The sequence below is a fragment of the Sander lucioperca genome, chromosome 6 (genome assembly GCF_008315115.2).
Source record: "Sander lucioperca isolate FBNREF2018 chromosome 6, SLUC_FBN_1.2, whole genome shotgun sequence".
Lineage (NCBI taxonomy): Eukaryota > Metazoa > Chordata > Actinopteri > Perciformes > Percidae > Sander > Sander lucioperca.
Genome location: NC_050178.1, coordinates 27,705,354 through 27,717,153, shown reverse-complemented (window position 1 = coordinate 27,717,153; position 11,800 = coordinate 27,705,354). Strand labels below are relative to the sequence as shown.

The window sequence follows — 11,800 nt, the reverse complement described above, 5'->3', positions numbered from 1 at the left end:
TGTCAGTGTGTCTCTGGTGTGGATCAAACAAACTAACTCTGGTCCTCTTGAAAACGGGGGTCTCTGTTCTCTTCCGAGCGAACTAGAGTTCGGTTCACGTCAGGTGAGAACGCGATCCGACCCAAATACAGGACGTGAACCAGAAACAGAGCATTTAGTAGCCTGAAGATCTCTGCAGGGTAAATCCAGACAGCTAGCTAGACTATCTGTCCAATCTGAGTTTTCTGTTGCACGACTAAAACTACTTTTGAACGTCCACATGTTCCACCAAAACAAGTTCCTTCCTGAGACTATTTAGCAGAGGCACAGCGGCTTTTCACACAAGTGTCTGCACTTGTTATATCTATTAATCTGCGTCATGTTGTGTGTTTTGTCACTTTGAGCGGGAGCGTGCCTGTTCCCACATTCAAAATTAGGCCATATGCTCCCACAGTTCCCACATTTCCTTTTTCATAAATTTGTATCAGATTATATCCCCCTTTATCCCAATTTGGTAGCCAATTACACCCAACCTATTATCCAGTAGCAATGGACTACAGATGGAATGTAACCCTAACCTTAACATAGGGCCTAATTTTAAGAAAAATCTTAGAAATGTGGGAACATAGGGCTGACCCCCTTTGAGCTACACTCTCTGTATGAAAAACACATGCAGAAAGTGTTGAACAATACAGGAGAATAAGAATTTCCTCGACATAAATGAAGACATTTGGGCCCTATTTTAACGATCCAACTGCACGGCGTGAAGCGCCTGGCGCAGGTGCGTTTAGGGTGTATCTAAATTCACTTTTGCTAGTTTAACGGCGAAAAAAAGGGTCCGTGCGCCGGGTGCATGGTTCAAAAGTGTTGTACTTAGTGTCTTCATCAATCAGAGGTGTGTTTTTGCCGTAACATGTAATAAACCAATCAGAGATCATCTCCCATTCCCTTTAAAAGCCAGGCGCGTTTGGACCTTGGAGCATTGCTATTATGATGGAGGATTTGCACCGTAATATTTTTATTTGTAATCTTCTGCATGTGTGTGTGCTGCTGTGCGTCCCTGTGTGTGTAACAAGCATAGTGTGTGTGCACTGTGCACGAGCCTAGGAGCATTTTACTAATGCTCTGTTAAAATAACAATGAAATGCTGCGTTATTGACTTTAGACCAGGTTTTTGTTGGTCAATGGTCACTTCCCGCTGCGTCAAAATAGCAATACACCCAGAATGCACCTGAACACACCTCCCTGTAAGACCAGCACACCCATGGGCCACAGATGGGCGCAGGTGCATTTGAAATATAAACGACGCTTATACTGGACGGGAACTGACAACTGCGTTGGTATTAAACTAGCCAAGACACTTGGGTCCGGCTTTATGCTGCGCCGGGGGCAAGATAGGATCCAAAGTCTACTTGTGCTATATTGGAAGCATATATAGAAAAGTTTTGCATTCAAAAACACCAGAATGCAGGAAATGAAGTGTTTGACGCTTCAACTTTTCTGGGGGATGACACCCAGACCCCCCTTGTAATAATGTGTGTGTCGCCCCCCCCCCCCCCCTCCCAACAAACCTACGCCCTTGGTTATTAATATGAAGTGCAGAAAACTGATCTGATGTGCAAATGGAAAACATTCACAAAGGGATTGAAACTATAAGCGAGGAAATCAGAGGATCGGGATCAAACGGTTTCCTTTTTCTCTGACAATACAACACTGTTAAAATGTAGAGGTTACACTGTTATAATGTAGAGGATACACTGTTAGAATGTAGAGGATACACTGTTATAATGTAGAGGTTACACTGTTATAATGTAGAGGATACACTGTTATAATGTAGAGGTTACACTGTTATAATGTAGAGGATACACTGTTATAATGTAGAGGATACACTGTTAGAATGTAGAGGATACACTGTTATAATGTAGAGGTTACACTGTTATAATGTACAGGTTACACTGTTATAATGTAGAGGATACACTGTTATAATGTAGAGGATACACTGTTATAATGTAGAGGTTACACTGTTATAATGTAGAGGATACACTGTTATAATGTAGAGGTTACACTGTTAGAATGTAGAGGATACACTGTTAGAATGTAGAGGATACACTGTTATAATGTAGAGGTTACACTGTTATAATGTACAGGTTACACTGTTATAATGTAGAGGATACACTGTTAGAATGTAGAGGATACTCTGTTAGAATGTACAGTTTACACTGTTATAATGTACAGCAAGTGTACAGCGTGAAGACACGGGATCGTTGTTTGAAAAGGGTTTAACCCTTGTGTTGTCTTCGGGTCAAATTTGACCCGTTGTCTAAATGTCTATATCAGAAATATGGGTTTCTTTTAAAACTACCTAATTTTGATTGCCCAAAAATAACATGGATCATGCCATACAACACGCTCCACAAGTACAACAAAAATCTGTACTTTCATTGAATTTTGGGTGTTTTCTTCAATTTTTTTTTAGCATTTGAATTTTTTTTTTTACATTTTTCGAAACAGTATCTTGACTGAACATTGACATATACCATTCTGTGATTATACTTCCTTTAATATTAGTCTAAATAATTCATCATTTCTGCTTTGTAACTCAAGAATTAGGTATAATTTCCTATAAATGAGGTTTATTGACCAGGAATTCCAAAAATAAGTGTAAATCTAGTAATGACGTTGTGTTTGTGGTGTTTATACATGGTAGTGACAAGAAGCCTCAAACGTCAAAAAAAGTGGCAAAACGTGGCCGGTGAGCTCAGTTGGCGGGCGCACATATATAGAGGTTTATTCCTCAACGCAGAAGGTCCAGGGTTTGAGACCGACCTTTTCCTGCATGTCTTCCCCCTCTCTCTCTTCCCTTTAATATCTCAGCTTTTCTATCGAATAAAGGCAGAAATGCCCAAAAATATATTTTCAGTTTTGACCGGGACGACGATGCATGGTCGAATGGAAGTCAACACAACGGTTTAAGTGTTATGACAGGAAGTGAGAGGGGAGATAATGAGGAGTCGCCGTGTCAACACCGGGAGTGTAATCCAATTAAAAAATAACAACAATGGCATATTTTACTGATCCCCGTAAGGGAGGTTTGGTGTAAAGAATGAGATAATTAACTCTCGGCATGGCTCATTAGTCCGACATGTATCACATTGTATTAAATAACTTCATCATCTATACTTAATTATTGCAGAAAATTAAGAGACAATAATGTAATAATAATTCTATTTTGCATTTAGAGGGAAGTTATTAATGATGCCTAATGAAAGGACATGTAATTCTGTTTCCACACTATTATTATTTTGTCTGCTTGTGATTACAGTCATTATTTATTGGTTTCAACGTGCAAAGTTTTCATTGAATCCAGACAAGATGTTAGTTTCTAACAAGTTTTCATGAAGTCAGAAGTTCCTCTAAACGGTGTTTGTTCTCTCAAGACGAGGACATAATTAGTTTGTGATCATGAGAATTGGAACCAGAAGAAATGCCGTAGATACAGACACTCACAGACATCCAGGGCGGCATGGAGACAACATTATGCAAATGAAAGCAGAAATTTGTTTTCAGTCAACTGGGCAAAAAAACCCCAAAAACATTACAGGCTGTTAGATACATCCACAGACACAGGCACAGCCATCTTGTAATTTTGGAACCGGAGGATGAAACACATGTAAAGGCAGACGAAGGTAAACAAACTGCAATTTATAGTATACAGCACTATACAATACATACAGTCACAGCGTCCCTCTACTCTGTTATTAAGCATTTCTGAATGAAATGTCTGCGTTGCAAGCATTGAAACAGCCGACACAACTCAACTCCACTCAGCCTTTTCACTTTCTCTTTCTCTGTTCGTTCTTTTATCCCCTTCTGACCTAGATCCACAGTTTCTCTCCTCTGATTCTGCATCCTTCAGTCAGTATCTTTCATCCCTTCATTGCAACCCTGCATCTGACGCTTTAACTCTCTATAATCTTTATTGTAGTTTCTCTCTCTCTCTCTCTCTCTCTCTCTCTCTCTCTCTGCACCACAAACATTCCTTTCCCTTCAAGTCATCCGGCCAACTGATGTAGATCTGCTCTGTGTGCTATAGCGAGCTATTCCTGGAAAGGGCTCTGATAATATAAGTGTGTGTGTGTGTGTGTGTGTGTGTGTGTGTGTGTGTGTGTGTGTGGGGGGGCTATAATGACATTGTGGGAGACGGGAGACTAAGTGGCAGCTGACAACAACCAGGTCGAAACAATTTGTGCGAAATATACCTTTAGCCACCGTTCGACCTCGCAAACGGCCTGGTTGGATCATAAACTGGCGGCTGAGAGTCAGAACCAGCAGGAGCACGCACACGCGCGCACACACACACACACACACACACACACACACACACACACACACACACACACACACACACACACACACACACACACACGTAAATACAGTTTGTTTATGAGCGTAAAAGACATTTACAGCTTTTTTTTAACAGATCTTTCTATCTCAGCGTAAGACATCCTGCATTATAGCAACGAAAAACGCTTCCATAGGTCATTCGTCTGTTCAAGCAGCCATTACGACTCATCTTTACGTTTGAGACAGCAGGTAAGATGAGTAATTATAAGAGCGCCAAAGGTCCTCGTAATGAGGCAGGTTGGGGGGGGGTAGTTTAGTAGTTTTTGTACCAAACTAGGATTGTTTAAATCCGCGACCGTTACGTTCTCTGGTTTAGATTTACACACAAGTCCAAATGTTGAGGTACTTGTACTTGAGTCTTTTCTTCACACGCACACACACACACACACACACACGTGCACGCGTACACACGTGTGCGCGCACACACACACACACACACACACACACACACACACACACACACATGTATACACACAAACACACACACACACACACACACACACACACACACAGACACACGCGCATACACACACACACACACACACACTTTTCTTTTCATACCACTTTCTACTTCTACTCCGCTACATTTCAGAGAGAAATATTGTACTTTTTACTCCACTACATTCATCTGTTACAGCTTTAGTTACTAGTTACTTTACACATTAAGATTTCTGCACACTAAACACATGCAGTTTATAAAATCTGATGTATTATTCTAAAGTAAACTAGCCAACAATATAACAGCTACAAGTCCAGCTGAGATGATCAGACCATTAAACACAACTGGTTGGATCCTTTACACTTTCTACAATGTTTTAATACTTTAACTACATTTTCCTGATGATACTTACAGACTTTTAGTGAAGGAACATCTTCAATGCACTTTAACTTCTAACAGAGTAATGTTACAGTGTGGTATTAGTACTTTTACTGTAGTAAAGGATCTGAATACTTCTTCCAGCGCTGCCAAGAAGTCTCTGTCAGTTTTGAGGCTTCAGAGGCAAAGTCTTTGGTTTGAGATGCTCACAGAAATTTTTTTGGAAAAGAGTGCTGTGTTTTTTTCACACAGGGATAAAGTCGTCTGAATGTAGGATGTTGTTCTTTTAAAAAAGCCTTCTGAAACCAATTTGTGATATTGGGTTTAAGAAATGAAATGTACTTGAAATGTTTAGGGAACATTGAAGCTACACATAGAAGTCACGACTTAACCCACTTTTTACCACGATGAAAGAACAGCAGCGGTAGCTCAGTGGGAGACAAAAACAAGCTTTGGCTTTTACGCTTTCTGCAAGGTTGACTGCTCTGGAGATGTGAGGTTTTTTAACGGATGCTGTATTTGGTATGTCCCCCCCCCCCTCTGAGCAGCTTTATGGAAAGGGCTGTTGGGTAAAAATCAGCTTGAAGCTGGAGAGGAGGAAGGGGAAGAGGACGGAACGAGGGCTATTTTTGGGCGAACCCCTGCTGCCCTTGTAATTTGGAAGGGTTTACTGAAGGAGAGAGAGAGAGAGAGAGAGAGAGAGAGAGAGAGAGAGAGAGAGAGAGAGAAAGCGGGAGAGAGAGAGTTAGAGAGAGAAAGACTCAGACAGGGTTGTTGTTAAATCTCTAACTGTGAGCTATAGGATGTCATTAAGCTGCTCTGCTTGGCCCTGCTCTATGACTCACTCTCTCTCTCTCTCACACACACACACACACACACACACACACACACACACACACACACAGCCTCTCTGCTCTTTGCTTTTGTGTCTTAGTTTTCTCAGGTCGGCCGAATGTAAACATGCATGAGCCATATGTTTGGTGTGTGTGTGTGTGTGTGTGTGTGTGTGTGTGTGTGTGTGTATGTGAGTCCCTACATTGTAAAACCACACAACAACATGAATGGAAGCCGTGATTGTGATGATGAAGATGATGAGGCTTAATGTGTACCTGAGAGGTGACAGCACCTGCAGAGGTGTTGGTTATATAGCTCACACACATCTGTCTGTCCTTCACTGAGCTACAGACTCATCCATAAAGAAGCAGTGTGTGTGTGTGTGTGTGTGTGTGTATGTGTGTGTGTGTTAGTGTGTGTGTGTGTGTGTGTGTGTGTGTGTGTGTGTGTGTGTGAGGAAATGTTGCCTGAAGGTAACTGCGTGAGTTCCTGCAGAGAAATCATCAATAGTGTGTCATTAGAAACTGAGGGAACGAAGGAGAAAGTGCCTGAGCCTCAGGGAGCCTGAACTAGAACATGTGAACAACACTAGGACTGTTGTTTAGCAACGGTGTTCTGTATCATTTACGGTGCATTCACACCAAAAAAGAAGTGATCCGGTGATATGTTGCAAGGTGGCGTGGGGAGGGGTGTCGATGAATGCCCATTTGTGTGACTTCCTGTTGTGTTCTTAAACCCCCTAACAAAGCACAAGTAGACTTTATATTTCAGAGTTTTCCTTCAGATTGTTTATAGATTTCGACGTTTCAGACCGCACTTGAAGGCAGCTTCATTTCACAGGGGAGAGAGAGAAACAAAAGAGAGGAGCGAGACATAGCGAGTGCTTTGTTGTTGCAGAAAACAGTCAGCCGTTCCACAAACTCCCGGGCAGTTCTAGTCTTGCGAAAACCCGTGACTTTAAAGAGCACCTTAAGCCCTGTTTGGACAAAGATTGTCAAAACGTCAGAGTTGAAACAATGCGCCGGTCTGCAGCGTTCTGAAAGCTACCAGTTTACAACAATGAGACGAGACGGTGTATCATCTCCATAGCAACGACTCTTTTTAGGGCTTTTTGTAGCTGGATATTGTAGGGAATTATGTATAAAATAAGGCCCTAAGGCCTGTCAAATCTGACTCCAATATATTAATTCCCGCGCCTTCTTACATCGGACTTAAGTTTACCAGAACACAAGGATCAATCTGAGATGAAGAGTTCAGTTAAGCAAAGTTTACTGAGTCCAGCATAAAAGTTACAACACAGCTGTGGGTTTCCCTAGCAACAGACACCAAGTCAGAGATGGTCCACCAAGTTGTCCTCCGAATTATGAGCCCTGATCTGTTCTCTCCCTCAAGCTTTTATCCTATCCTCACACCACTGCGTAGCTCGTAATCCATACCAAACGTTACACACGTAGCCGACGGTCTTGTGACACGTCACAACATAGTGTTCATGGGAAATGTAGTACTACAAGCAGTGCTGCCAGATAAAGATACGTTTCCAAGCCAAACGCACACAAAACCGCCCAATTTTCTGATTTGTCGCATCGTTTCTGCAACCGGCTGATTCAAACAGACACAAAGTTATTTTGCTTCATTCATCGCCAGCCAAAATGGCTAATAACTTAATTAAAAGCCCTGAATATTTATTTTATTATTCTAGTTAGAATGCACACAATAACTACATGACTACATGCCAGACTAGTAGGTGAGAATTCATTTTGCTGAATCATGTAAACAGCTTTGATGCCTAATAATGAGAGTTTTGGAAGGAGCTGCGTTGTCGTGAGGGAACACAGTCGAAGCAGAGAGACTTTGAAGCGCTGCACAGCTGAACACTGACAGGACGAGTAACCGCCCGGGGGGAGGGGGCGCGGGGGAAGAGAGACGAGCAGCGAGAGAGACAGGGCGGCCAAAGGCTGTCTTATGAACAAAAGGTCAGCGCTCTGACCCCGAAGCAGTCAACACGTCCATCAAATGTCAGGTGTCCTTGTGCGGGACACTGAACTGTCTGCTTCGCTGCCTAACAAATAAAACAAACAGTCATACCGACTGGTTGGCTGGTCTGCAGGGCAGCTTGTTTCGAGAAAAAAAAAAAGAGCAAAGATTTCCATATGTGCACATATAATATGTAGGTGTTAGTATTGTATACTGACTGTATGGTTCCTGGGCTTATATACTAAGTCTAGTTTGGATGGGTTATTATTCGGTTTGATATAGATAGACAGAAACGAAGAAGATAGATGGAAAAGAAGAAAACAATTAGTAAATGTGTGTGTTTATGCATGTATGTATGCTTCTGTGTCTATGTGTTTATGTGAGTGTAGGTAGGTAGACATACGGTACATGCATGTGTATGTAAACATGTATAAATAAGTGACGCATCACATTGTTTTGTATTTACCTAAAGGATAAAAATAGAAAAACTCCTTTTTGAACATGGGAATTTCTTATTTTAATCACTTACAATAATTACAAAATATTGTGCTGAGATGTCCTTATTTATCTGTTATTTTATTTGTATTATATATATGTACAGTATCTCACAAAAGTGAGTACACCCCTCACATTTTAGTAAATATTTACAACACTTTGGTGCTGGCTTTTCTGTGTTGTTATTTTGGTTTATTCATGGTTTTCCCCTCTCTCTGTCTTTGTAACTGACTCAACATCATTGTGATTGAAGGCCGCCACTCAATGATCTCTATATACATAAAAGGTTGAATGAATGTTTTCTGTCCACGTGTATGTGTGTGGGCTTGTGGGTATGTATGTGCGTGTGTGTGTGTTTGTGTGTGTGTGTCTATGTCTGTGTATGTGTGTGCGTGTGTGTGCGCATGTGTGAGTGTGTGTCTGCGTGTGTATGTGTGTGTGTGTGCGCATGTGTGTGTTTGTGTGTGTGTGTGTGCGTGCATGTGTGGGCATGTGTGTGTGTATGTGTGTGTGTGTGTGTGCGCGCATGTGTGGGCATGTGCGTGTGTGTGTGAGTCTGTCTGTGTGTGTGTCTGTGTGTGCGCATGTGTTTGTGTGGACGTGTGTGTGCGTGTGTGTGTGTGTGTGTGTGTGTGTGTGTGTGTGTGTGTGTGTGTGTGCGTGCGTTTCATATTCATATTCATATTCATCCTCTACATGTGCAGTATACTCACGTCGTTTGGAATGAGGAGCTCCTGAGATGTAGTTTGGGAGTTGGCGTCCACCGCTCCTAAAAGAGAGAAAAGGATACAGATTATTTACATTATTTAAAGGGTAACTTTGTTTTTTTTCCAACTTGGACCATAACTTGTTTTCCCATGTTTTTGTGTGTCAGTGACTTATGGGAACAAAACTCTTTGAAACTGGTCCAGTATTGAGCGTGAACGCTGTAACCGGCAGCCATGAACCGGGCTGTAATGTAACCCTACAGGACTAATGTTCAGCGTCAGTTAACGTCCACTAAAAGTTCTGTTGTTGCTGCTGACAGACTCAGATTATTATTCTAAGTGTCTGACAACATTATGGAAAGGATCCCTACAGAGATAGACCTTTTAGTTAAAGAGTAAGATCATTTTAGTTTAACATGAAACAGCCCCGAAATCACCATCACCAAACCCACCAGACTCCATGTAAATAATCAGTACTTTTAGCATGTATAGAGCCAGCATATTTCCACCAGACTCCATGTAAATAATCAGGACTTTTAGCGTGTATAGAGCCAGCATATCTCCACATGTAAATGGGTGAATGAAGGGTTTATTTCAACCAAACCAGAGTGGTTATTGTTGGATCAGTGGAAAGATGAACCAAGACGGCTTTTGGTAGTTTTATTTTGTGTCTGTTGACTTTGAATGAAGTGTGTTTTTATTATGATAAAATTATTATTTATTTACATGGAGTGTGGTGGGTTTGGCGAAAGCTACCTCAAGGATGTTTTTATGTTTAAAAAAAGGATCTTACTCTTTAACAAAAAGGTCTCTCTCTGTAGGGATCCTTTCCATAATGTTGTCAGACACTTAGAATAATAATCTGAGCCTGTCAGCGGCAACAACAGAACTTTTAGTGGACGCAAATTGAAGGTGCGATTGCCCATTAATGTTACATGGCAGCTTGTTTCTCCGCTGCCGACTGCAGCGGTCTCGCTTAATACTGGACCAATTAAAAGATTGTTGCTCCCATCAGTCACTTACACACAAAAACATAGGAAAATAGGATCCAGGTTGACAGAAAACAAAATTACAATGTTTTACTTTTTTCACAAATTCATCAAAAAGTGCTAATAGTGCATACAGTTTTTAAAATAAGCTATCCAATAAAAGCTTGTGCGAAAAAACAACTCGCCATTTCTGACAGAGCAGAGAATGTCACTATAACACCAACGCTGTTTGAAAGTCTCTACGTCGAGGGAAAGAGAGAGAGAGAAGAGAGAGATTATTGTGATTAACTGATTTTATTGAATGAATCCTCCACAGTCACAGCATACACACACAGATGACTGATTGGTTGGAAGTTGGAAACAGTAAAAATAAGGACTATGAAGAGAAGGAAAGTGAAAAGAGAGGCAGAGGCAAAATAAAAAGGCGTGTGTATTTTGCGTGCGTTTGTGTGCGTTTTGTGTGACTTGCGTGCGTGTGTGTCTGTGTGACTTGCGTGTGTGCGTGTGTGTGCACATGCAAGCGTGTGTTTGTGTGACTTGCATGTGTGTTTGTCTGACTGTGTGTGTGCACGAGTGCGTATGTGTGACTTGCATGTGTGTTTGTGTGTGTGCGTGTGTGCACGCGTGTGCGCACGCGTGTGCAAGATGAAAAAAAAGTTCCTAATGCTTCGTCAAGATGTAAATCTTGACTAGGCATTAGGAAAAAAAAATGGCTTTATTCTTAAACTTTGAAACGCGGCTGCATGTCTGAGATGTCTTTGACTTGAAGCAATGAGAACTAATTGTCCGCTTTTTTCCATCTTTGATTTGTGCCTGTTAGTGAATCAGCAGGGTCACTTCTCTGGAGCAGCATGTTTTCTATCAGATGGAGGCCAAAGTTTCCCAACCGTCAGCGTGTTAGCCCCGCATCAGGTATCATAACACAGAACTGATTACAACACGTTCATTATCTCATTATGTACTGCTGTGTCTCACTAAATGAGCAATGAGAGAAAGGAGAGTGTGTCCTAAAAAATAAATTCAGAGCATGTCTGATTAGCACATCTGTGTTTTTGATGCAGTGAATGATGAAACTGGATGAAATGACACCGCCGTGTAGTGTTTGTGTCAGAGGAGCTGAGGGAAAAGAAAATAATACCGCAGAGCTCTGACAGAAAAGTAACTTTGAAGTCAGACACACACACACACACACACACAGACAGAGACACACACGCACACACACACAGAGACACACACGCGCACACACACACACACACACACACACACACACAGGAGCTATGAGAAGCTATGAGCGAGGATAGATCTCTGAGGAGCTATGAGCGAGGATGGATCTCTGAGGAGCTATGAGCGAGGATAGATCTCTGAGGAGCTATGAGCGAGGATGGATCTCTGAGGAGCTATGAGCGAGGATGGATCTCTGAGGAGCTATGAGCGAGGATGCATCTCTGAGGAGCTATGAGCGAGGATGCATCTCTGAGGAGCTATGAGCGAGGATGGATCTCTGAGGAGCTATGAGCGAGGATGGATCTCTGAGGAGCTATGAGCGAGGATGGATCTCTGAGGAGCTATGAGCGAGGATGGATCTCTGAGGAGCTATGAGC

At 41.9% G+C, this 11,800-nt stretch overlaps 1 protein-coding gene across 5 annotated transcripts in view; it reads right to left on the bottom strand.

Moving 5' to 3' along the window:
* The window catches only part of LOC116054831 (poly(rC)-binding protein 4-like), a 74,570-nt gene that overhangs the window by 13,531 nt on the left and 49,239 nt on the right, over positions 1–11,800 (bottom strand). For 4 of the 5 annotated variants that reach the window (XM_036002291.1, XM_036002294.1, XM_036002293.1 and 1 more), the window contains 2 exons: positions 10,385–10,438; positions 9,217–9,272 (listed from right to left, as the gene is read on the bottom strand). In XM_036002291.1, the coding sequence (XP_035858184.1) occupies positions 9,217–9,272; positions 10,385–10,438 (110 nt within the window). The remainder of the gene's footprint in view (positions 1–9,216; positions 9,273–10,384; positions 10,439–11,800) is intronic. The other variant, XM_031306553.2, reaches the window with a different exon arrangement.